Source organism: Solea solea, chromosome 8 (assembly GCF_958295425.1).
Source record: "Solea solea chromosome 8, fSolSol10.1, whole genome shotgun sequence".
Lineage (NCBI taxonomy): Eukaryota > Metazoa > Chordata > Actinopteri > Pleuronectiformes > Soleidae > Solea > Solea solea.
Window position 1 is genome coordinate 18514042 of NC_081141.1, and position 27355 is coordinate 18541396.

The following is a 27355-nucleotide window of genomic DNA, read 5'->3' on the forward strand; positions in this document are numbered from 1 at the left end:
TGCCTTCGAGGGCGGCTCGGAAATTCGTCTTTTCCCACTCTGACTTCGCTTATTGCCGTCCTCTGGGGACGAAATTAAATTAACATAAGGTGAATAAATCCGATATCGACTGAGTGACTGAGGTAGCTATTGAATCATCACTTTGTCTTCCAAAACTTATTTATCTACCCTGTGTTACAGTGGAACAATAACGAGTATATTGTAATACATCATTAAACGTGATCTCATTGATTCATTTCGAAACTCTATAGTCTTTATTCGTAATTTATTTGTAAGTTATACATACAATTGTCGTAATATATCAAAGCTGTGTCGTAATAACCATGGTAATAACGGGTCATTTAAAAAAACAACAACTTTATGTTGTGTTTCCTATTATCGTCAAACACACCACTTATCTTCGTGTGAATTAGAGGCCGGCGAGGCTCCTCTGCACCATGCTGCTGCCCTCTACTGTTTAAAACGTGCATCTTCAATAGAATACCCCCCATGATGTGTCAGTCGTTCAGTTACCTCTTGTCTCAACGAGCAATTAAAACACTTCCTTTTTCATAGAGGTTGAAATGCAACAAACTCAAGTCTGCCGATTTTAGTTAGTTATACATTTATTTCAAACATGCAAACATGAAATGACAACAAAAACCCTGCAAGCAGAAAGAATATGCATATATAAATATAAAGACAATAAATGTGAATTTAACTTGTTGCAACATCAGGCTCACATATAGGGGACAAAATAAAATAAATAAATGAAAAAGAGGATGAAGCAAAGTGCAAATAAGGTTTTTTTTCCAGACTGAAATTAAGAACCTAGATTTCTTTGCTTTTTTTTTAAGTAGTTTGATACCATCATTGAATTAGGTTGTTCTTACACTATCATTCGCTAGATGGCAGCATGTTTCAGTAACTACAGCTCTTCTCTTGTGTGTAAGAGGAAAATTAAGGAAAGTGAAAAGGAGCATGACAATAAATTGTTACCAAAACGCACTTTAAAATGGTGTGTGTGTTGAATATCTATTATTTATGTATGTGTGTATGGAGCACAGCAGCCATTTTGAATATTTACACAGTATGTGTAAACTCTGAGTTCCATTAAGCTCCTTAATTTTTTTGAGTTTTTGCTGGGTCATTGTCACACTTCTGACTTACATGAACAGAGCAGAACATAAATGTGATCAGCAATTGTTATGGAGTACTCTGACAGGTGGTTATACACTCCCCGGCAACTTTGTTAGGTTTTGCTGCTGTAGACCATTGTGTTTTTAAACCGTTGCTCACTTCTACACAAATACATGAAAATAAGAAATTAAAATCATAAAATATCAATCATTAAATATCAAAACTGTCAATGGTCAGCTTTCCTTCGCATGTGAATGGATTTGCCCGGAGCGAGGGCTACTATGCAAGGACAGTGACGTACATCTGGACCTGGAAATGCCCTCAGGCAGGCATCATCACCTTCACGTGCAGAAGCAGGGACTGCACAGGGGGCTGTTGGAGTGACACATGTGCAAGTACCTATTCAGGTAGGAGGAGGAGAGAGGTGACCCACAAGACCCAGCAAGGACAGATTGAGGAGGTGTGTGCGTTTGTGTGTGTGTGTGACAATTGCATTTATAGCCTCTGTTTTCAAGTAATACTATGAGTAGACTTGGTGTCCAACTTACAGTGTTATTTTAGCTACAGTGTTATTTTGTTCTCTTGATCCACCTGGCCTCTCTTTCTCTCCCCTTAGGGCATATTTGGAGTGAAGGTTTGCCTTTCCTTGATGTGGAGTTCATATGCGTTCTTTTTCTTTCATTGTGAGTTTATTAAATAGTTCTTATTTTAATTCTAGAAGAGACAGTAGCAGATTAATCTAGCATATCTGACCTCACCTCTGCTTTCTGTCTCCCTCAGAGCACCAAGGTCAATGCATCCTTTGTCTCAGCATATGTAAGTACAAAATAAGCTATTATCTCTCTGTTCACCTAAATATTATTTAAACTTAACTGATCCCTGCTCTCTTTCTTTCCTTTGTCTGCCTGTCTCTGCATCTCTCTCTCTTTTTCATACTTGAAGGTGCCACTTTGAGGAGCACTTTATTTTATGTATGGCCTTACTGTAGGCCTAATTGTCTTATTTGTTTGTATAAACAGTATATTTCATGGTGGGCCGCCATGGCCAAAATGCCGGGGCCATTTTTTGGTCCCAGTCCAGCCCTGCCACCAGGTCGTCAGTTCGGTAGCTGTACTCCAAATGTCTACTGTTGTATTAATCAGCAATTTACTTACAAAAGGCAGACTTTAAAGGGCACAAATAAATGGCAGCATGTGTTGACTACTCTAGAGGGTACTTAAGTGTGCTTCTTATAATTCAAGGGGGTACTATAGGGCAGTGGACCGCCCTCCTTAAACCACACGAAAAAAAGAGAGAAAAAACAGTTTATTTTGCCGGTCTAAGTCTTAATAATATTGTTGAATCAGCAGCCTGAATATCGCTGTGATGTTCAGCATCCTGAGTTTCACTCCCCCCCACCAAAAAAAAAACTTAGCTGCGCCTCCTTGGGACGATTTCAGTCAGATTGAAAATCGCCCCAGATGCTCTCATAGATTTACATGTTGAGATTCTTTTTTTTTCTAATTTTGGACCCTACAATTCATTTCAATGGGCTCCGGGAGGGCTCGCCCCAACATGATTTCGTCATACGCACTGATGCATCACTGAGGCCGTTTCTCAATACTCAAGTAAGCAAGTATGTACTTGCTTACTTGGGGAGTATATACTTGAGAAGTACACTGGGAGTATATACTTGACAAGTACAGGAGTACACAAGTATGTGGCTGTTTCTCAATACTCAAGTAAGTGAGTATGTATGTATTGTTCTGCTGTAGGTGCTGCAGCCTCATTACCGCCACCTACGGTGTTAATAAATGAACACATGAAATACTTTTAATAAATGCATATATATTGCTATTATTTTCACATTTTAAATATTTAACTTCATTTATTAATTTATTTCTATTAAAATATACAATACAAATAATACAATGTGGAAAATAGATATATTACAGCATTGTAGAGTAGTATATATTTATATATATATATATACATATCAACACGTCAACAACAAATCTATTGATCACACCGAGCATCTAATGACAGCAACGTCTGAGCCAGCGGATCATTTCATCAGGACAGGCCGAGGTAACGCTGCTCTGTGCCGGGCACAGTGAGCGCCGAGCGTCCGCAGAGGCTGAGCTTATCACCTCCGACAAATGTCGCTGCCAAACTATAAATACCTCAGATCATAATACAGAAACCACATGTTTGAATTCTAAATGACTAATTTCTCGCCTCAGAAAAATATTTATTTCAGATTTATATTTATATTATCTGCTGCTATGCTCCTCCGAAATGTATTCTGGGATACATGGCCATCCCAAGTACGCTTAAGTCACCTCCGATGCATACTTGGTAAAAATGGGCGGGTTAGAGAGAAGCTGTTGCACGTCTACAGTCCTAACCAACCTCTGCCTTAGAGAGAGAAGCTGTTGCACGTCTACAGTCCTAACCAACCTCTACCTTTAAATAGCCTGCCGGGCAGTGCGGCGCCCAGAGAATGCCGTGGTAGAATCATGACGGAGGAAGACATGAATTTGTTTTTTTCAACTCACAGACTCGTTACAACCAAGCTTATGAGTATTCAGGCCCAGATAACAATGATTAGTTCCCTGAAGGTTTGCCCTAAGTTTCCCTAACTGTAGCTTTTGGTTGCACATTCGACCCAACCTTTTATAGAACGTTCTCTTTGGTTCCCCGAACGTTCCCGTTACATTGCTTTTGTCTCAACCTTTTATAGAACGTTTTCTTTTGGTTCCCAGAACATTTCTCTAACATTACTTTTGTCACAACCTTCATTCAACTCTTTTACAGAACATTATCTTTTGGTTGCATTAATGTTCTCCTAATGTGAGCGATACGGAAGGAAACATATCTCTGGAGATTCTCTTTAAAATGAGAAAACCTTCAAAAAAGTATTTTTAAACGTATAATGTGACAATGTTATAAATTTAACAATACTTTTTTGACAGTTTAACAATACAACAAATTTAACAAATTGTTAAACTGTCAAAAAATTTCAAAATGACAAAAAAATGACATTATACACAAATATAATTATTTCAAACAGCTTAGTTGCTGAAGTAAAGCAGTGTTCTGTCACGTAACATATGTTTGTAGTTTATTTCTTGTGTTTAAATTCTGTGTAGAGCTTTTAGGACACCACATTTTGACTCGCATTTCTTCGCTGTTTTTCCCCTCAGAGCGCACAAAGGTGGTGGTCATTCAGGGGGATATCAATGATTACGACAATGTGTTGGAGGCCTCCCGTGGAGCCGATGTTGTCATCCACATGGCCAGCTTGGTGGACATCTGGCACAAAGTCCCAAAGTCCGTCATCCACTCAGTCAATGTCACAGGTGAGACGAGTTGTGATTTGTGAACCTAGATGTCTAGCTGACACCCCTGATATTGTAAGTCAACATGTGAGATTTCCTAACTCCTGCTAAAGAGTTTTTAAAGCAACTCCAAATGCTAGTCCCCAAGCCTGGATAAATGGGAGGGTTGCATCAGGCATCTCTGCCAAACCAAATATGCAGATCATCTGCTGTGGTGACCCCTGTTTCAAATGTTTGAATACTGTAAAAAAAAATAAGCTCATCAAGTTTCCTTCAGAGGAGGTATTTTGCATCCCTTGGTTGTAACATTTGAGTCACTGTTGCAAGCAACTTTTGCCGTTCTATCATTTTGAAACAGTCTGGTCATTCTCCTCTGACCTCTGACATCAACAAGCCATTTTCCAGAGAATTGTCACCTGCACTGAGACTGACTGGATGCACAATTATTAGGCAAGATGTATTCCTGAGGATGAATTCTATTGCTGAACAAATACAGTTCACTCAGTCAATCCAAAATGTGAATAAACCCCAAACCTGAATATTTAACAAAGGAAAAGTGAGTTATGGCCTCCCAAATAATGTTCAGATAAAGAGGTGTATTGTTTTCCCTCACTGTAAATGTCATGTTTAAGAAGAGCCCACAAGTTCTCAATAGGGTTTAGGTCAGGTGAGCAAAGGGGCCATGTCATTATCCTGCCATCTTTAAGGTCTTTGTTGGCTTGCAACACAGTGTAATACTTGGATGCATGTGATAGACTGTTTTCCTGCATCAAAATCATGGACTTCTTGAATGATGTAGACTTTTTCCTGTACCATTGATAGAAGAAAGAATCTTCTAAAAACTTGCAGTAGGATCTGGAGTTGATTTTAAGTCCATCTTCAACCCAAAAAGGTCCAACTAGCTCATCCTTAATTATAGCAGCTCATACCAGTTCCCCAACTCCATCTTGCTGAAGCATGACTTGAAGTGGAGCTCTTTGTCCATTAGTGATCCAGACATGGGCTCATGCATCTGTCCATAAAAACTTTCAAGAATCTTTCTTCATAAATTTCTTGGCCCAGTCTTGTTCAATGGTGGTCGTGTTTCAGCCTACTGTACCTTGGCAATGTCTCCAAGCACTGAACACCTGGTACTTCTGGACTTCAGGTAGGTTGCATTGCTGGAGTATGATAACACTGGGGGTTGATGGTTACCATGGTAGCTTTACGTTTAATTCTCCTCAAGTCTTTAGCAGTTAATTTGCATCCTTTTTTTCTTGCAAACGTTTGACTGTGCAGTGATCATGCCACTTCATCATGCTACTTTAAGAGTGCTGCATCTGTCTGAAAGGCATTTTAAAATGTTTGACTTTTCAAAGTCTCATAAATCTCTTTTTGGCTCGTTCTGTCTGCGGTAAAGCTGCCTAATAATTATGCACACCATGATATAGGGTGTTGATCTCTTCAGGCCACACCCTCCCTCATTACATAAATACATATCACATGATAATGTTTAAATCCAGTTAGCATGTATGTTCAAATAGCTTGGAGTTGGAAAATATACATAAAATTACACTGAGCTCATAATACTCACTTGCCTTATACTTGCACACGCAGTGCACTGTGTTCTCCCTTTTTCTGACCCTTCTCCATAAGCCCTAGAGATGAAATAAAAGTGGCCAATGAGTGTGTACACCTGTTTTTTGGTAACAAAAGCTGAAAAAGATCACACTAAGTGATATTGCACTGTTATCGTGGTATGAAATTGCTTGGAACAGTACTTCCTCTAAACTGAGGCAGTTTTTTGAATCTGACCTTAAGAGGTAAAGGATGATCAGTTTCGATAAGTATTATATTATACTTCGGAATTTTCCCTGAGTTGCACTCAAAGGGTTTTTGTGCCTTGATCATAATAGACTCGTTTAACACGTATTCTCTGTTTACTTTATAGAATTTTGTTTACTGTTTGTAGTTCAGCTCAAAGAGCTGAAAGCGTTTCCCTTTTTCTTGATCACTGTTAGAATTCATAGTACAAGTTCAAATACAAGGCTCTGTATTTTGTGGCCTTTGTTAAATTTAATTTTTTCATTTCTGAATTTTATTTTGGTTGACAGGCATGTTTGCTGCTTGGTCTGTCTCAAAAACTTTTAGATGGATTTTTAATAAACTTTTACACAGACATTCATGGTCGGCAAATAATTTAAAACAGAGAATGTGGATTGTAGCACGACAGTTTGGCAGTTCAGTGATCGATCATTCGTGCTGGCTGGTTGGATGGAATCTGCATATTTTCCTTTTGGCCGTGTGGGTTTCTGGAAAAAGAACTTTCCTCCAGGAATGTTTTCTTGTGATAAATTCCATTTATTGCTGTGATAGTTTGCACTCTGTATTTTGTCTAACAACATATCCCACACTGCAAGTTGAGTTATAAAGCATGGATAATTCGTTTTGATAATTATTCTGGCACACTTCTTATATTCTCCGCCAAACTGGACTAAATGAACCTGTGGACTGAGTCATTTTCTCCTCCTCTATGTTCTCTATGACCTAAAACAGAACACACATTGGTCTCATACCTCCTTTTAAATTCATTTTCTCCTGTTCTAATAAACTTTAATTTTCAATGTGCATGGAAAAAAAAGCTCTCTTGACTTTTTCACCCCACAGGAAAATGTTACTGACCATGAGCTTTCACATCACGCAACATTCTCTGCTCTGAAACATGTATCCTTGTCTGTTTGTGTTTATTATTATTATTATTATTATTCAGATAAATCTTTTAATTCTGTATTACCTGTCTGAATCCAGGCTTGTTCAGTGTCCAGCATCTGAAAGAGGAGGCAGGGAAAACCAAACATGGCACTGGTCTGAGTGCAACCAGTTAGCCAGTCCTTCTTCTCATACCAGCTCCTGTTTTTCGTTTGCTGTTTTATGGCGACGTTTGACTGGTCAGGTCGAGTTATATAAGCCGAAGCATTTCTTCTATGAAACGGCTTTTTTTTGCAGTGAGAGAAAGTTGTTTGTACTTTTTTTCCAAGATGAAATCGGCAATTAAGCGCTGGTAAAGTTAGCACAACTTACAGAGAAGCGAACGGAGGCATTTCCGTTTCCGCCGGCATTAGGCCATGTCCGCTCGGCCGTGGGAGGTCTCAGTGATGCATCAGTTTTTTTGGGGGTGGGGGGGAGTGAACCTCAGGATGCTGAACGTCACAGCGATATTCAGGCTGCTGATTAGACAATATTATTAAGACTTAGACCGGCAAAATAAACTGTTTTTCTCTCTTTTTTTCGTGTGGCTTAAGGAGGGCGGTGCACTGTCGCCCACTATGGGCCAGCCGCCCCTGGTGATGACCTTTATAGACAACATTTATTCCCTAGCCTCTTACCCTAACCTTAACCCAATTCTAACCCTAACCCTAAAGGCCTGTACATACTCAGAGAAAAGAGAAATTCCTCCCAGATGATGTGTCAATCACATTTGGTTATCCTTCTGAAAGGTTCTCTTCTCTCCACAGAGGAACTCTGGAGCTCTGACAGTGACCATCAGGTTCTTGGTCACCTCCCTGAGGTGGTGACCAAGTTCCCTCTCTAGGAAGAGTCCTGGCGGTTCTGAACTTCTTCCACTTATGGATGATGGAGGCCACTGTGCTTATTGGGACCTTCAAAGCAGCAGAACCTTTTCTGTAACCTTGCCCAGATTTGTGCCTCAAGACAAGGCAGTCTACAGACAATTCCTTTGACTTCCTGCTTGGTTTGTGCTCTGACATGCACTGTCAACTGTGGGACCTTATATAGACAGGTGTGTGCCTTTCCAAATCATGTCCAATCAACTGAATTTACCACACATGGACTCCAATTAAACTACAGAAACATCTCAAGGATGATCGGTGGAAACAGAATGCACCTGAGCTCAATTTTGAGCTTCATGGCAAAGGATGTGAATACTTATGTATACTTATGTGATTTCTCAGTTTTTTTTTATTTTTTGTTTATCCGCAAGGGTTTAATGTGTGTAAAGTTGACTCCATAGCACTGTAGCAACCAGCTTGACACCACATATTTGTTTGTGTGTATATGGGAAACTTGCAGGAAAACGTCAAATGTTCCAGCATGTTAGGGTGTCCCCCATTATTGTGGCTTTCCATGGTAATTCCCATAACAGTTTACAGGCCAGCTAAACTGGAAAGGAATAACACAGTCACCAGCTGAAACCTCTGACACTCATTCCAAACAAAACACACTGAAAGAAATCTGCATCTGTGGTACTTCTAAAATGATGCTTATTCTTCAATCATACCCCACAAGATAAAAATGTGAGCAAAACAGACATTGACTGATCATTTTATTCTTCAAATAACACTCCACTACTTTGCACTACATTGGAACAACGAAGAGTGTACATAAAATGTATATTCTTATGTTTATTCTTAATGTGTGAGTTATACAGTTTTACATGGCACAGATTTACTGTATATGCAGTAGATGTGGTTTGTCATGAGGCACACTACTTATCTTCATGGGAGGTAGAGGAAAATCAGACTCCTCCATGTCGGTTTGCTGCTGCCCCCCACTGGTTAAAAGGTGCATCTTTAATACCACAATGTGTTGTGTCGTAATCATTATCAAATGAATTGTTTGCACAAAACTAAGCAATTAAAATGTATGTGCACTAATAATAATAATAGCAATCATACATTATTTCATTTATTTTTGCATAATGAATTACCAATGAATAATGACTAAAAAATAAAATGCCCAATAAAAGATGTCAATTGAACAAGACTACTCAAACGTCCTGCTTAACAAAACATGCCTATGCCATGTGCCAGGCAGTTGAAATAAAGATGGAGTTTACAGAATAGAGGTGTGTGTTACATGTGGGGAAAGTTCCTGCAAACGTTGCAGTGGAAATGTGACTTCTTAGTGCAGGGAGGGAGTAAGTCAAGGCTGCATATAATGATAAGAGGAGTGATGAGGAGAGCAGTGCATAAAGGTCAAATACAGGAAGAGCAGTATTTATTAACATAATACACACATCTTTTGCATCAAATGCATCCACTAGAATGGTAAGAGTGGAATATGGTTGTTCTTCAACAACACATTTAGGCATACAAATGTGATAGGTAAAAAAAAAAAAAAGCCATAACAGTACAGATCTTTGTATGCACACTTTATATTAACACAGTACAGCCCGATAAAAAAGAGCAATTTCTTCTCTGTCAGGGGCAGTGCTTCTTAAAGTGTGGGCTACTGCATTTACACATCTTGATCAATATTGAGGTCATGGTTGATCCCTATGTCCTGTTTCACCCCAGACATTTTGAAATGTTTCAACATGACAAGCATGGGTGTCACTGATAACAATAATGAAGTGAGCAACATGCAGCCTGAATCTGATGGAAGCTAAAACTGTGCTCAGCTATTATTTATTTATTTATTTATTTAAACCTGTGCATTTCCTTATGTGACCTGTCGCGGTACGTTCTTGTAAAAATCTGGATGCGGCCTTCGGAAGTTTTGGCAAATTTGCCAGTGGAGTTAGCAGAGAAGGCCCAAGGCATACGTGAACTAAGCGGCTAACACAATTTAATACATTAAAGAAATCTAGATACATTCAAAAATATTTAGATATATAAATAGTGTTGAGCTTGAATTATTTGGTTTTAATCTCATTAAACTGTTTTACTTACAGTCACACTTAGCGCTTCTGTTTGAATTAAAAGGTGCAAATTAATACTATTCCACTCTAAGGTTAAAAAACAGAGAGTGACACTGGTTTGGTGTAAATTAACTATAATTACAGCAATATCAATAATAGTCAAGCACTGACAAATCAAATTCAGCTTTGGGCCCTATAAAGGCTTGGGCCGGCCCTGGGAGTTGGTGCTTAACATGACAAATAATAATTTAAGACACAAGGGGGCAGAATGAAAGCATTGATATTAGAATTTATTTATCCCTCAAAACCACGAAAACGTGTAGTCTGGAGTTTCCTAAAATTAAATGTGTGTGTTTGAGTTTTGTGTCCCAGGTTTGTTGCTACACGGTATCTTAGCAATGACACACACACCGACAGAGCACATGCAGAGCAAAACACGAGGGAAACACGTTAAACACAGACTAAACACGTCAAGTTTTTTTTTTGCGATAGTTAAATTTATTCAAGCTAACACTTTACACGTGTGTGCGTGTTTTTTTAAGTTAAACATGTATGGACGATTGATGACGTCAGGCGTCACTCCAGCGGCAGTCGGTCATGGAACTTACGACGTCACTTAATTTACGAGTAAAATAAAAGGTAGGATTCATAAATTCTTCTCCTGAACGTAGCTCACTGAATATAAATTAATATTATAAATATGTACAGGGCTTTATGGTAAATGTTGCTCAAATGTTGTGCTGTTCTGCAATGATCTGCTTATTTTGTGCCACTGCCTGTATACTCTCAATAATTTTGTTGCAAATGTTTGTTGTGTGTTGGTGTCCTGCTGCTTGTTTTTTTTCTTTTTAAATTATTGTTTACGACCATGGGACCAGCTTATACCCAGCTGACAGGGTAAAGTTCATAAAATATCTAGTCCAGTTTACTGATTTGGACTTTTGCACTGTCAAAACACAGCTCCTCCTACTGATAAGTTCAAAGTTGTTGTCCATGTGTGCAAATGCTATCAGTTTATCTCCATTTAAGGTAAATTATGGACATCTGAATGCCAACCTTTCCCTTCATTTTGTCAGATTCTCTCCTGTACCAAAATCCAGCAAGTTGACATTGCCTAGTGTTCCAGTGTTGCCTGTGTTTTGACTTGTGTTCACTGTCTGCTGTTGTTATGTGAGTCATGCTCTTTCTGTGACTTAAGCTGAGCTCACATTTCCATGAGCTCTAAGAGTCACTGATTACTCAGACAATCCTTGTTTGTAGGATTTTATCATATTTGTATATGTTGTATCATGAAAGTGTAATATAAATAGGTTCAGACAAAACACTTTGCAAAACTTAACATCTGAAACCTTATTTCATATATTTGTTTGAAATAAGGTTTCTTGTATAATTGCTGAAACCATGTTCAGTCTTTAAAATGAATACTGTGCATATATTGGTTATGTACCTACATTTAATTTAGCACAATTGCTGTTAAACACTGGTTTTATCACATACAATTTGTTTAGCCCAATAAACTATTAGACTTGCCTTTGTTCTATACAGTACTACAAAATAGATGCAAATGATGCTCCGCAGACAGAATCACATTATGCTGCTGCATTCTGTTTCTACTATATTCTACAATTAAAAGCTCCTCAGTTTCACAGAGTCATTGGTTTCAAAATTAACCTCTCCCATGTCAATTTCCTTTTGAGTGCTTAGTTGGTTCAGTTTCCTCTAGTTCAAGGCCATTTGATAACATGTCCTTGTGACATTGGCTCCTCTGTAAATCTCTTTTGCGTCTGTTTCCTGCCAGGGAGTGAAGCAAGTGTTATCAGAGAGACAGACGCTCATAGCTGTCGTGTCGACTCCTCACAGTTATTGGCACCACGGCTTTCAAGGACCCTGTCCTGGCCATAAAGTGCTGATTAAGCCCGTCAGCTCCACACAAGTATCTCTGTGTTTCTATGTATTTAGTTTGCACACAGTTGGAATATGGCTCAAGAAGTGGATTCTATCGTGTAAACAGAAATGTAATGCCTTGCACAGCAGCAGACAAAGAGGTCTTCTCTCTCTGGCCGTTTTGCAGCAGGCTTTAGAACGTTTTTTCTGTGATCAGATAGCTCTTCACCACATTGACACCTGATATTAACATGCGTCTCCAGTGTCCACATCACGAGCCGATTGCTATACGGTCACAGTCACCACTTACCTGTATATCGCCCCCAACTCTTCTTCTGCAAAGATTTACAGCAGCATGTGAAGTTGAACTGTTGTATGGACTCCTCTTTGTTTTTTAATGCGGAGGAAGAAGTGGCCTTCAATAAGCGGAAAACTGATCAAAGCAGAGGAGACTGTGGTTTTGTCACCTCTTTTATGTATTTCCGCTCATTTAGTTGTTGTGGGTGGAGTGGAGGCGCGCTGGAGATTTATTGCATTTACATTCTGTTCAATGTGGTCACAATGTGTCTCTGACCAACTGTGGTTTGGAAGACCAAATCTGTTTCAGGTGGTCAGGCGCGATCTGATTGCAATCCGTTCACAGAAAAGGAATTTTAATAGTGTGAAGCCAAGTGTAAAGGAGGCCTCTGTGAGTGTTTGTGAGTGTTTGTGAGACTGAGAAGGAGTGGGGGAGAGAGCAAAGCAGTACCCCATGACACTGCAGTATTAGTAGTGGTTAGGACCCTTGCCTTTGCAGCAAGAAGACCTGGCTTCAAGCCCCGGTTGAAACAAGGACCTTTCTGTGTGGAGTTTGCCTGTTCTCCCTGTGGGTCCGTGGGTTTTCTCCCACTGTCCAAAAACATGTAATATAGGGATTAGGTAAACTCTAAATTGACCATAGGTGTGAATATGAGAGTGAATGGTTGTTTGTCTCTATGTGTGTGGCCCTGCTATGAACTGGCGAACTGTGCAGGGTGTACCCTGCCTATCACCCTATGTCAGCTGAGATTGGCACAGCCAATTGGCACGCGACCCTCCGGTGGAGGATAAAGCGGTAGATAATGGATGATGGATACATTTTGTTGTACTTTGTAAAATGACAATAAAGTCACCTTTGAGCACTTTGAGATTTGTTGTTCAAATGTAAAGTGCAATACAAATAAAATCTATTATTATTATTATTATTATTATTATTATTATTACCTGACTTCTCACACAGGGAGCAATGGAAGTTTTACACTGTAGCTTTAAGAAACATTCAAATGTAATACATTGCACAATGTGGAAGAACTTGGACCACGTGTACTCACTTAATGACATGCACATTATACACAATTGTACACTGAAGTGAGGCATTATTCTTCACATACAGTCCAGTGGCTGGTCTTTTTAAACAAGGGAAGCTCATTTCAGGCCCAGTTATTTATACATAAATTCTGCAAACAAACAATTAGGACAAGGAAATGCGATAATTGTGCATAACTGAAATGCTAGACTACGACCAGCTTCCCTTGCAAAATCCACACAGGACAATGGAAGTTCTGTGGAAGTGATAAGCTGACATGTATCAGTTTGTCATTCTCTTTATCTTTTAGTCAAACTGCTATACCAAGGGTACCATAACGTATCAGGAAAAGATTGTGATCTGCTTGAAACAGCCCACTGCCATCAATCAAGAAATTGCTTGGGATTAAAAATTCTCCCTGGAGGAGAACAAGATCCCCTGCTTGTGTGGAAAAAGAGAACATCAGTGTGGGCACATTGCTTTCTCCCTCTACTCTTGTTTGCCCTCCTCAAAGTGAACACTAAAACAAAGCACACCCCAATATCCCCAGCTGCTTTGCTGGAAGCCTTTGGGGCCATCCTCACAGTACTGAGGAAAAAGAGATGCACAGACTTCTCAGACTTTTGGCATTTTCACAAACCCAGTATGTGGTGGCAGGCTTGTGGTAACCTGGAATTTGAGTACCGTACTTCAACTGGGCCTCTGCTTCAGCAGTATGTTGTCTGTAGCAGTATTGTTCGGCTTGATTGAGTAATGTGTTCCACCCAAGTTGGGCCATACAGCCAAACACGAACAGTCTGTATTTCTGTCAGGAAGCAGAATTGTAGGAGGTCAATGAAAACTGAGAAAAAAAACCCACAATTCTTCCATGACCAAGTTAGTTGACATAAAAAGGCTCTGCTGTCGACAGCCTGGGCTCATTCTTCCTGTGTAAAATCCTCCCTGACCCCACCCCGCATATCATCACACAGACGCACAGGAATAACTGACAAATTCAGGGCTTGTAAAACGCTCCATTAGGGGCACAGTTTCCAGATGACAAACTTCAATCAGCTGTTTGTGTGTGTGTCAAAGTCTGTGCCCCTCCTCTGACGTGTGAGCAGCCACTGAGTTTGTTATGGCAGGACAAATAAAACAAAAAACATTCCAGCTCAAAACCAACAAGAATCCAAACAGGAGTCACAGGGTGGATCAGACAGAAGTTCATTTAAGCATTACGGAGTTTTCCTGCACTCCTGCATAGTTTCTCTTGTATTATTAATTTTTTTTTTTAAATCTTAAACAATATTAAGTGCCTTCTTCCCTGATCAGTGATCAGTGTCTGTTTGAAGCCTGCTATTTGGTGGCTTATTTGCTCACACATGTGTACACATTTGTTTGTATCACTCGATGAGTAGACTAAACAGGAAGTTGTGGTATCACGCACCTGCAACTTTGCCACTTCCTGCGCAGAGGTTTGAGAGGAAGCATCTGAAATATTTCACTTCACAAGTCGTTATCGCCATGAGATGACGACAAAGGAAAGGGAGAGCCAGTGACGCAGGTCAGACAGTGACCTGTGCTGGACATGTGGCCAGCAAACATCTGCCAAGCTTTAGCTTTATGTTGTCGTTCTATTATTAAAAAAAGAGAATTTGGCCGAGGAAAAGGGCACCTGTCTGTATGTTGTTCAACAACTTCCTCTGAATAAATGACAGGTTATTACTAGTTGTGTAATGTAAAAATCATCGTGCTGTAAGACAATTCAAGAAGAATTTGCCTTGGAGGTTAGGGGATGGGAGGATGAGAAGGGAGTGAGACTGAGGAAATGAGAGCGTGGAGAACTGTGTTGAGCAGCAGAGAACTTTTAACTGCGTTCAAGAGCTTTGAAATGTGATAAAACTGTGACAGAAACCTTTTTTTTAACAGGGTGGACTTTGATCTGCAATGGGGAGCTTTGATCTACTGTGCCTAAGAACCGCCAAGTGCTTTGAGCTGAACTGTGATGAAGAAATTAAATCTGTGGGAGGTAGCATTATACCTCTCAGTTTACAGCCTGAAATTACAAGAAGAAGAAGACTTTTTTTTGGAAGGAGTGACAGCACTTAATCCTAAATTCTTTCTTCAAGAACCCCCAGTTTCCCTACTGACGTTTTACGGTACAATACAGTTGAGTCATAGTCTCATTTGATAAAGTGTCACATGAAGCGATAGACTGCCTTGACTGCTTTCGGAGGTCGGAAGCATCGCTAGCGAGAGCGGCTCTGTGAAACAAAAATCTATCCAGTCGTTCTTTGCAGCCATTGCCCCGTATGAACTATATAAAAGCGGAGCTTTTTACAATGATGACTCTGTTTACATTACAAAAGCCCAGCCCTAACTTCAGGGCACGCCACTGCACATCGGGAAGGCACCATTAACATGCAGTGTTTAGTGTGTCTAAAACAGAAGTCAAAATGGTTTACTACAAATTACGGAAGAGGATTAGGGCCACAGAATTCTGAATGACCTTTTTCTCCAAATGTCAGAATTCTGATTTTAGGTGCACTCTCCTTGCCCTTTTACAGGCCTGACAGATTAAATTAAGAATTCTGCCATCCCGACTTTGATCTCAGAAGTCTCTTGACTGTTTTCCAAAAATATTTGTTACTCTTCTGTCATAAACAATTTTTTTTATATATTGGAACTGAACTGACTGTGGTTAATGGGGCAGCTGCTATTACATATGTGCTTAAGCAACCTTGATGACGCCATCAGAGAGAGAGAGAGAGAGAGAGAGAGAGAGAGAGAGAGAGAGAGAGAGAGAGAGAGAGAGAGAATAAAAGAATAAAAGCTGTTGCACGTCTACAGTCCTAACCAACCTCTGCCTTAGAGAGAGAAGCTGGTGCAAAGCTGTTGCACGTCTACAGTCCTAACCAACCTCTGCCTTTTAATCGTGACTCAGGATGAATCAACAGCAGCGAGGAGCCGTGTATCTGATCACAGGAGGCTGCGGCTTCCTGGGCAAACACATGCTGAGGATTCTACTGGAGAAGGAGGACGACGTGGATGAGATCCGTGTGTTTGATAAACACGTAGACACCACTGTAAACGGACAGAGCACAGGTAAGAAAGAGCACCAAACACCGGGTTTTCACCGGGCGAGTCCACCTGAGACTGTGGAGTCGATCATAACAGAGTCCTTATGTTATAATTGTGCTGTGTTGGAGAGTGTCATCAGATCTGGTGGATACTGTTCTTATCGTCTATGGAAACGCTAACAAAGTTGGATAAGAGATAAACAGCCCTGGGGATAAACTAAATAATCGCTTCGGCAAAGGCTGCAGACTCAGCGCAGCGTTCAGACCAGCAGCGGCAGCAGGAACCGTTACTGTTCACAGAAGCTCAGGATGAGTGAAAAGCAGCGAAGATCCGTGTTTCTGATCACAGGAGGCTGCGGCTTCCTGGGCAAACACATGCTGAGGGTTCTACTGGAGAAGGAGGACAAAGTGGCGGAGATCCGTGTGTTTGATAAACGCGTAGACACCACTGATAAGAGACTGCGGTCAAGTGAGCCGTCATTCGTTTTTAAGTGCGCCCTTGTAGTCGAACTTACGGTCGACTGAGAACGTCAGCGCTAGTTTCATACCGAGCAAATCGTTTTTGAAAATAAGACGTTACTAATAAAAGTGCAATCAATCGTGCTGATTTTAAGACATTGGGTCACATTGTCCAGAAGCGTTTGAACGAAATATTTTCCCTAATTTATTTAGATTTTTACTGTACAATAGCTTTGGCCCATAAGTTCTGACAATGGTTGGTACAGTTGACTTCAGGAGCATGCTGACTACTCCCTCACTTATTATCAAATATTTTTACTGTATAATTTTTGAGAAATGAATCCTCAAAGTTGTCTCTTTTTATTCTCAGAAAAAGGCAGATTACTCAATTTTTACTGTACAATAAAATCACTTTGGCCCATAAGTTCTGACAATGGTTGGTACGGTTGACTTCAGGGGCATGCTGACTACTACCTCAGTCTTTATCAAACATTTTTACTGTATAATTTTTGAGAAATTAGGCATCAAAGTTGTCCTTTTTTTACTTTTTGATGCTTAATTTCTCAAAAATTATACAGTTAAAATGTAGTAAAAAAAGTAAGTAAAAAAAAAAGAGTAAAAAAAAAAGACAACTTTGCAGATTCATTTCTCAAAATGTATACAGTAAAAATAGTTGATAATGAGTGAGGGAGTAGTCAGCATGCCCCTGAGGTCAACCGTACCAACCATTGTCAGAACTTATGGGACAAAGTGATTTTATTGTACGGTAAAAATGGAGTTTTCTGACTTTTTCTGAGTAAAAAAAAAAAGACAACTTTGCGGATTAATTTCTCAAAATTTATACAGTAAAAATAGTTGATAATGACTGAGGTAGTAGTCAGCATGCTCCTGAGATCAATTGTGTCAACCATTGTCAGAACTTATGGGCCCATGTGTTGTTATTGTACAGTAAAAATCTAAATAAATTAGGGAAAATATTTAGTTCAATAGCTTCTGGACAATGTGACCCAATGTCTTAAAATCAGCATGATTGATTGCCCTTGTATTAGTAACGTCGTCAAATGGTGTGACAACAATCATCTGCTCCTAAACACCACCAAGACCAGGGAGATGGTTGTGGATTTCCGGAGATCCAGGGTGCACCCAGAACCAGTTCTCATCAAGGGGGACTGTGTGGAGGTGGTGCACACCTACAAATACCTGGGAGTACAGCTGGATGACAGGCTGGACTGGACCACCAACACAGATGCTCTGTGCAGGAAAGGACAGAGTCGTCTGTACTTCCTTAGAAGGCTGGCATCCTTCAACGTCTGCAGGAAGCTGCTACAGACCTTCTACCAGTCTGTGGTAGCGAGTGCCCTCCTGTACACAGTGGTGTGCTGGGGGGGCAGCCTAAAGAAGAAGGACGCTTCACGCCTGGACAAACTAATAAGGAAGGCAGGCTCTGTTGTAGGCACAGAACTGGACAGTCTGACATCGATAGCTGAGCGACGCACACTCAACAGGCTCCTGTCCATCATAGACAATCCACACCATCCACTACACAGCACCATACACAGACAGAGGAGCAGCTTCAGTGACAGACTGCTGTCAATGTCCTGCTCCACAGAAAGACTGAGGAGATCATTCCTCCCCCATGCCATCAGACTCTTCAACCTGCATCATACATGACACATACACGCAAGCACACATGTACATCTCATTCTTTTTAACGCCTTTATATTTTTTATATTTTTTTTCCTTTTTTCCTTTTTATACATATGTTTCAGTTCATATTTAGACTGTACATAGACTTGCATGCCTCTTATGTTTCTATCGTGTAACATATTCTGGAGCTGCTGAACTGTGAATTTCTCTGTGAGATGAATAAAGTATCTATCTATCTATCTATCTATCTATCTATCTATCTATCTATCTATCTTATTTGTCTTAACCTGTTATAGAATGTTCTTTGGTTCCCAGAAGGTAACCCACGCAAAATCATAACACTTTCAAAAAAGTATTGTTAAACGTATAGCATGACAATGTTATGCATAAATATTATTACGTCAAACAGCTTAGTTGCTGAAGTAAAGCAGTGTTCTGTCACGTAACATATGTTTGTAGTTTATTTCTTGTGTTTAAATTCTGTGTAGAGCTTTTAGGACACCACATTTTGACTCGCATTTCTTCCCTGTTTTTCCCCTCAGAGCGCACAAAGGTGGTGGTCATTCAGGGGGATATCACTGATTACGACAATGTGTTGGAGGCCTCCCGTGGAGCTGATGTTGTCATCCACATGGCCAGCTTGGTGGACGTCTGGCACAGAGTCCCAGAGACCCTCATCCACTCAGTCAATGTCACAGGTGAGACGAGTTGTGATTTGTGAACCCAGATAAATGGGAGGGTTGCATCAAGCATCTCTGCCAAACCAAATATGCAGATCAGCTGCTTTGGTGACCACTGTTGCAAATGTTTGAATTCTGTGAAAAAAAAAGCTCATCAAGTTTCCTTTGTGTATTCATGACATTTGTCAAGTAGGTTTGTGTGACAGACGCTCATGTCATATTATATTATTTGACTCCAGATGTGGAAAGAAAGGCAATTTTTCTTTTCATTTTTTCCACACCTGCACGGCTTAGATTTGCTAACATTTCCATTTAAAAATGATACTTTTGTGACAACGAAAATTTAATTTTTTATAAAACAGTGCATTTGTATGTTAATGTTGCTGTTAAAGAAATGAAAAAAAAGGACCATTGGCCCCCGGAAATCTTCACATTATCAAATATGGCCCTAAAAAGAGTTTGGACACCCCTGATGTCAAGTAATTGAGATGGTAAATATAATTATTTGAGTTCTGTTTACTTTATAAGTAATGTAATGGAGTAATTCTGCTCACCCAGCTGTAGGCCATATTTACCCAGAGTGTGGGGCTGCTGTTCCTTGGCACACTGTGTGTCTGGGTTTAGTTAATGGTTTATAGATGAGGTTGCGTGTCTGATAGCCTACAGTGATTGAAACACAATACACTTACTGGCCACTTTATTGAGTACACAGGGCACTTGATAAAATGACAGGAGTGGCACTCTTTGGTCTTCTGCTTTAAGGTTTGACATGTTTGGTGTTCAGAGGTGGTCTTTTGCTTGGTTCTAATGTGGTTATTTAAGTCACTATTGCAAGAAAACTTCCATTCTATCATTTTGAAACAGTCTGGTCATTCTCCTCTGACCTCTGGCATCAACAAGCCATTTTCCAGAGAATTGCCACCTGCACTGAGACTGACTGGATGCACAATTATTACGCAAGTTGTATTCCTAAGGATGAATTCTATTGCTGAACAAATACAGTTCACTCTGTCAATCCAAAATGTAAATAAACCCCAAACCTGAATATTTAACAAAGGAAAAATGAGTTATGAACACCTGGTACTTCTGGACTTTGTTTTGTATGGACATTGCTGGAGTATGATAGCACTGGGGGTTGATGGTTACCATGGTAGCTTCACGTTTAATTCTCCTCAAGTCTTTAGCAGTTAATTTACATCCTTTTTTCCACACGTTTCTTGCAAACCTCTTGACTTTTTGCTACAAAACGTTTGACGGTGCAGTGATCATGCCTCAATAACGTAGCTACTTCAAGAGTGCTGAATCCGTCTGAAACGCATTTTAAAATCTCTTTTTGGCTCATTTTGTCCGTGGGAAAGCTGCCTAATAATTATGCACACCCAGAGCTGGATTAACGCAAAGGCAAACTAGGCACGTGCCTAGGGCCCGATTGGCGGGGGGGGGGGGGGGCCCAGACAGAGGGACGATTCAAAACCTTGGTCCTTGACTTGGTCCGTGTTTCAAGACGATTTACGCTCCTCGTCCTGATGACGCGACGCTGTCAGGGCGCACTGAGGACAGTCTGCTCTGTAATAAACAGAGCAGACCGGGAGGCGGGAGAAGCCGCAGCGAGTGCACATGTCCACGGCAAGGTCCAGGCGGGGGTTCGCTGTAAACCACCTTCGCCCCAAGCCCTTCCAAGCCGATCTACAGTCGGTCGCGGCGCACCACCAGAGGAGGAAATTGCATGTCAAACTTATGTGTGACACTGTTGTATGATGAAGTTGGCATCAATTCATGAAAAAAACTGTTGAAATTTGAAATATGGAGATTAAAGGTTTATGCCCAACAGTAATCTCCAATACTTATTGACCTAAATGGATTTGTTAAAAGACTATACTTCTTTTTTTTTTTCTTTTTTAAACAACCTAAAACTGACTAAAACTTTTTTGAGTTTTCTTAGACTAAAACTATCACATATAGAAATGACTAAAACGTGACTAAAACTAATGAGCGTTTTAGTCCAAAAGACTAAAACTAAGACTAAATCTAGAATGGCTGCCAAAAACAATACTGCACAGTACACCATCCAGAGAAACATCCAGACCAGTGGATAAAACTGCTGAACAGTCCAGACCAGGAGCTGAGCTGCTGAGTGTTGAATACCAGAAAATTGAAGAGAGGTGATGCTTGTCCATGAAAATAAACATTTTTACCACTACAGCAGTTTCTCTTACTGCAAATTGTATAGGTCTTTGTATATTTGACTACTTATTAAGCTATTCAATTTAATCAACACATTTAATTAAGATTTTCTGCAAAATGTAATAGCTTACAACATTTATCTTATTTGCTCTGTTTACATAGCAATGCTGACACCTATTGGTGATTTACTGGTACTACGGCCTTAACAATGACACTCGCAATGGATAAGATACGAAATATACGACACATGACTTATTTTGGCATACAAAGAACCAACATGCAACCAAAGACTACGCTATGTAAAATGTGAATGAACTTTTTTTAGTAACTTTGGTAAGTTTCAGATTTCACTTCATAAATAACATCGATGGAGGGGGGCCCAAAAAATACAGTCTGCCTAGTATAGTCCATTTATTTAATCCGGCTCTGTGCACACCATGATATAGGGTGTTGATCACTTAAGGCCACACCCTCCCTCATTACATAAATACACATCCCATGATAATTTTTAAATCCAATTAGCATGTATGTTCAAATAGCTTGGAGTTGGAAAATATACATAAAATTACACTGAGCTCAAAATACTCACTTGCCTTATAATTGCACACGCAGTGCACTGTGTTCTCCCTTTTTCTGACCCTTCTCCATAAGCCCTAGAGATGAAAAAAAGTGGCCAATGAGTGTGTACACCTGTTTTTTGGTAACAAAAGCTGAAAAAGATCACACTAAGTGATATTGCACTGTTATCATGGTATGAAATTGCTTGGAACAGTACTTCCTCTAAACTGAGGCAGTTTTTTGAATCTGACCTTAAGAGGTAAAGGATGATCAGTTTCGATAAGTATTATATTATACTTCGGAATTTTCCCTGAGTTGCACTCAAAGGGTTTTTGTGCCTTGATCATAATAGACTCGTTTAACACGTATTCTCTGTTTACTTTATAGAATTTTGTTCACTGTTTGTAGTTCAGCTCAAAGAGCTGAAAGCGTTTCCCTTTTTCTTGATCACTGTTAGAATTCATAGTACAAGTTCAAATACAAGGCTCTGTATTTTGTGGCCTTTGTTACATTTAATATTTTAATTTCTGAACTTTATTTTGGATGACAGGCATGTTTGCTGCTTGGTCTGTCTCAAAAACCTTTTGATGGATTTTTAATAAACTTTTACACAGACATTCATGGTCGGCAAAGAATTTGAAACAGAGAATGTGGATTGTAGCACGACAGTTTGGCAGTTCAGTGATCGATCATTCGTGCTGGCTGGTTGGATGGAATCTGCATATTTTCCTTTTGGCCGTGTGGGTTTCTGGAAAAAGAACTTTCCTCCAGGAATGTTTTCTTGTGATAAATTCCATTTATTGCTGTGATAGTTTGCACTCTGTATCCCTCACTGCAAGTTGAGTTATAAAGCATGGATAATTTGTTTTGATAATTATTCTGGAACATTTCTTATATTCTCCGCCAAACTGGACTAAATGAACCTGTGGACTGAGTCACTTTCTCTATGACCTAACACAGAACACACATGTGTATCATACCTCCTTTTAAATTCATTTTCTGCTGTTCTAATAAACTTTAATTTTTCCAGTGTGCATGGAAAAAAAAGCTCTCTTGACTTTTTCACCCCACAGTAAAATGTTACTGACCATGAGCTTTCACATCACGCAACATTCTCTGCTCTGAAACACTAGAAATGAAATACTGAATACTGAAATACACAGGTTTGTGCTTCATTCATAGTGATGACCTTTATAGACAACATCTATTCCCTAGCCTCTTACCCTCACCTTAACCCAAATCTAACCCTAACCCTAAAGGCCTGTACATACTCAGAGAAAAGAGAAATTCCACCCAGATGACGTGTCATTAACAAGCTGCAAGAACTGAATTTAATTGAATCAATCTGATCATTCTTTTTTATCTCTTCTCAGGAACAGAGCATGTGATCAAGGCCTGTGTGGAGTGTGGTATCCAAAATCTGGTCTACACCAGCAGCATGGAGGTTATTGGCCCCAACGTCAACAGAGACCACTTTATTAGGTACAGTTAAAAAAAAATGTGTTGTAGATGTGTTCTTGACTTGTTTCTGATCGATTAACAAGTGTACAAATTCACACACTTTACTCTGTGTGCTGTATATGTATGTGTACTATGTATACTCTTATTTTGAAAAATACTTTCAGCTGTATTACACGTCCTCCATGTTCTCTTATGCACAGAAATGAAAGTGTTGAAATGCTATAAGGGAAAAGGCAAACTTGGTGTCAATTAAAAGCGGTGCGGTTTGCTGTTCATAGTGGATGGTGGCTAGAATAAAGAGGAAACCACTCGGTTTGCTGGTTGAAGCCAATCAGATGAAAGAATATATCGAATAGCCACCAGGGGGTGACTCTTGGTTGCAAAAATAACTCCCATTTGAATGGAAGTCTATGGGAAAATTAGCCTGTTTCATACTTGATTTACAGTAGTTTGTCAGTAAACATTTTGATGAGGAGTTAATAATCTCAATTGCTAGTTTTGGATTTTCATCAATAGCACATGATGCTGCTTTGTGTCTGGGAATGTCTGTTTTTTTCCAGGAATTTCTTTCTAAAAAGTGTAATTTAAAAAGGAAAAGAAGGAAGACACAATCAATCTGCATGAGTGTACATGCAAGTTGGCATTGCCACAGCTGTACCTTAGTCATTCATTACTGGCATTCTGCTGAGTTTTTCCTCCCTCACTCTTAGTTCTGTTTGATCTCTTGTAGACCAAAGTTCTTTAATATCTGACCAATTTAATTTCCTTTTCTTTAGGGGCAATGAAGACACACCGTACCTTGTGAAACACAATATGGCCTACCCCAAGAGCAAAGCACTGGCAGAGAAAATTGTGCTGGAGGCAAATGGAAAAATGGTAATTGATTTAAAAGTCTGTAGGGAATCAACATTATGATTGTGTAGCTGTGTGACTTGTCACCCCTGCTCTTTCTGCCTTTTTTAAGTCCAGTTGGCCGCCTTGTGCTTCCTAATGCAGAATTGTGTTTTGCCTCATGTCCAGGTGAAAGGTGGACAGTGTTTATACACATGCAGTCTGAGGCCGACAGGGATCTATGGTGAAGGGCACGAGCTTTTCAGGGAATTCTACAAACAGGCTGCTGAAAATAGAGGCTTAGTTTTCAACGGTGTCCCCGCTTCCACGGAACACGGGCGAGTCTATGCAGGTAAATCAAAAGTGACTGAGTCATAACCACAACGTAAGAGGTGTGTTTGGGAATTCATTTTAATGCAAACAAGACGACTTTTGTTCTATTTTTTGAACACGGAAAGACCAAGAAAAAAAAAAGGTTAGTGGAAGTTAAGTTTAGAGAAGGGCTAAAAACAGAAGCATATGATGTCACCTCCTCTGCAAGTCACGTGAAGTCTGAATGTCTTACATGAGTAATATAAAAAATCCTAACAGTGTCTCACCCTTGACTCCTCAACACTGAGGTAAAGACACTGAGAAAGACTGAATGTGCAATAAGAAAAAGATGCACAGTATGGGTAATGAGATCCTCCATTTTTGTTGTGAGGACACAAAAGCACCATCATCGTGTGTGTGTGTGTATGTGGGTGTGCGCGCGTGTGTGTGTGTGCAGCACAATGAACAACACTGAATTATCCTCTGCCAGATGATAGGATGACATTTTTAAGTGTGTTTGCGTTGTATGCTCCCAGAGTGGGAACATTTCACAACGCTTTAGGAATACGATGACTCTCTTGCACTGTCATTCATTGTGTTGTGTTTGGGGATTGTTTGACAGAGTTACCAACTACTGACAATGAAAAGTAACTGAAGTCAGTCTGAAAAGACTGTTGAATAGTAAAATAAAGAGAGGAGAAAACAAAACCTATTTTTACTCAAATAAACAAAACCGATCAGTGATTGTTTCACACACATTCAGCTGCACTGAACATCCACGGCTTGTTCCTGTCCGTGACTTTGTGTGTGTGCGCTTCTGTGTGTGTATGTGTGCGACTTGTCGCTAGTCACTTCATTAAAAAATTAAAAGAAGTCACCGGGGTCTGCATAGTTGCTAACGGAAACGGCACAAACCGTAAACTTAAACAAACTGACATCATTTCCTCTTTCTTTCCCCTGGCTCTGTACATTCTGTCTCCATTTCTGTTATTATGTACAACTAGAGCACTGCCTGTGCAAAATCTGTTTTTGTGTGTGTTTTTAGTAATTGTTGGTTTGGTGTGTGTGAATGCTCATTATTACTACTACACAGCAAAAGTTCAGTGACATTTTTATTTGTGTATGGTAGAAAGCAAATACTGATACTGACATAATGGCATAAAGTAAATATGGAAAATGGAACTTCATGGTTGCATAACAGTTGGTTGGTTGTCACCGGGATGCAGAGCTAGAGTTCAGTAGGGTGACATCTGCAGGAAAGAAGCTTCCTCTGAACTTGATCGTTCAGGTGCGGAGAGACCTGTAACGCCTCCCGGAGGGGAGTGGGCTGGGGGGCACTGCGTCCGTTGTCTGCCTCAGCTTCACGGCGCCTTGTCTCACTCACAGTGCTGTGCGAGTGAGAGAGGGAGTGGCTACAGTAGAGCGGCGAGAGCGATGAAAGCCATGTGTGCTTCTTTTACCGGTATCTTTTGTACATCAAACTTGGCACCGCACTATATTTTAATTCCATGTATTAGGGACATGTTTGTGTGTGGGTGAAATTATAGGGACGTGAGATGGACATGAAAGCACATGTATTTTTGGTTCCTTGATAAATTGGCATCAATCTTTTCAATGACATAATGATGATGGTTTTAATTATATCTCTCTCAGGGAATAAATTCACTGTCTTATTGCCAGTGATGTTTTTAAAAACATAAAATGCAGAGACTTTCTTTTTTTTTTTATCACACAAGGTCATTTTACTGGTATTTCTGCTTTACATTCATTTATTTTATGTGTTATTAATTACTGTTGTTGTTACTAGGCAACGTGGCTTGGATGCATGTACTTGCAGCCCGAGCCCTGAGGGAGCGCCCGCAGACAGTTGGAGGAGAGGCTTTTTTCTGCTATGACGACTCACCCTACAAGAGCTATGTGGATTTCAACATGCAGTTCCTATCCGCGTTCAACTTCCGTGCTGTCCGCATTCCCTTTGTGGTGATCTGGTTTTTAGCCATGGTTAATGACCTGCTTCGTTGGATAATGAGCCCCTTTTATAACTACACGCCGTTGCTGAACAGTTACACCTTTTCTGTCGTTAGTACCTCATTCACTGTGGGCACAGACAAAGCCTTACGTTACTTCCAGTACCGGCCCCTGTACGACTGGGATCAGTGTCAAGCTCGCACACAGAAATGGGTCAGTACGCTCCCTCTGGAGAAACTAAAAGACTCTTAATATGACCTCCATTACTGCAACATGCACCAAATGCTTCTATGGACTCCCACGGCACCACACAGAGTATATGACAAAAGTGTGTGACCTGCTTTTAATTTATGACACAAAAGTGTGATAACAATTGATTTAATCTTTCCCAGATTAAAAAAAACCAGACTGCGGAACTTTGCATTGTGCTTTTGTCGTACTTTACAATGCATTAGTTTGTGTTCCTGCAGTACAGTCGCTGTTCTAGAAAAGTTTCACTGTGACTAACGCTACGCGAGATTGTTAAATTTGTTATTATATTATTTTTAATATAATTTATATCAGAGATTGTCTTACGTAAGCATTTAATTAATTCTATTTATTGTATCAGAGATTGTCTTATATCAGCATTATAAGTCTATACATTTTCACCGACATTACTACATTTATGTCGACTTCATTGATGTCAGTGTTGTAAGCTTCACACTGACGTCAGAAATTGTATCCTGTGAAGTTTTTGTCATTTTCAATAAAGATTGTTTGACATTTAGCATTTGATTCATATTGTGTCTTTTTAGTGTGATGTACAAATTGTGTGCTGAAGACGTGCCTTATCACTTCCCATCTGTGCATGACAGGGGATTTCTTCATGGAGACGATTGATGTTTATACACAGGCGTGTAGTGTGTGGA

At 39.9% G+C, this 27355-nt stretch overlaps 1 protein-coding gene and 1 long non-coding RNA gene across 3 annotated transcripts; both read left to right on the top strand.

The window, feature by feature from the left end:
- The first annotated feature begins 1363 nt into the window (after positions 1–1363).
- Positions 1364–7961, top strand: LOC131463955 (uncharacterized). The gene is made up of 5 exons (XR_009241128.1): positions 1364–1579; positions 1736–1802; positions 1900–1935; positions 4305–4460; positions 7934–7961. It is a non-coding gene; the product is annotated as an uncharacterized LOC131463955 (long non-coding RNA).
- A 2632-nt stretch (positions 7962–10593) lies between these two features.
- hsd3b7 (hydroxy-delta-5-steroid dehydrogenase, 3 beta- and steroid delta-isomerase) lies at positions 10594–27214 on the top strand. 2 transcript variants are annotated; one of them, XM_058637151.1, is made up of 7 exons: positions 10594–10716; positions 16209–16369; positions 18993–19148; positions 23246–23354; positions 24110–24209; positions 24354–24516; positions 26284–27214. In XM_058637151.1, the coding sequence occupies exons 2-7, from the start codon at positions 16210–16212 to the stop codon at positions 26694–26696; spliced, it is 1101 nt and encodes a 366-aa protein (XP_058493134.1). In that variant the 5' UTR covers positions 10594–10716; position 16209; the 3' UTR covers positions 26697–27214. The 2 variants fall into 2 exon arrangements, with proteins under 2 accessions (XP_058493134.1, XP_058493133.1); XM_058637150.1 differs by lacking the exon at positions 10594–10716 and having other exon boundaries at positions 16102–16369.
- Positions 27215–27355: the final 141 nt, after the last annotated feature.

Coding starts and splice junctions, on each gene's coding strand:
- hsd3b7 (XM_058637151.1), top strand. CDS start 16,210: ATGAATCAACAGCAGCGAGGAGCCGTGTATCTGATCACAGGAGGCTGC. Junction 19,149..23,245: donor CCACTCAGTCAATGTCACAG/GTGAGACGAGTT, acceptor ATCTCTTCTCAG/GAACAGAGCATGTGATCAAG. Junction 23,355..24,109: donor AACAGAGACCACTTTATTAG/GTACAGTTAAAA, acceptor CCTTTTCTTTAG/GGGCAATGAAGACACACCGT.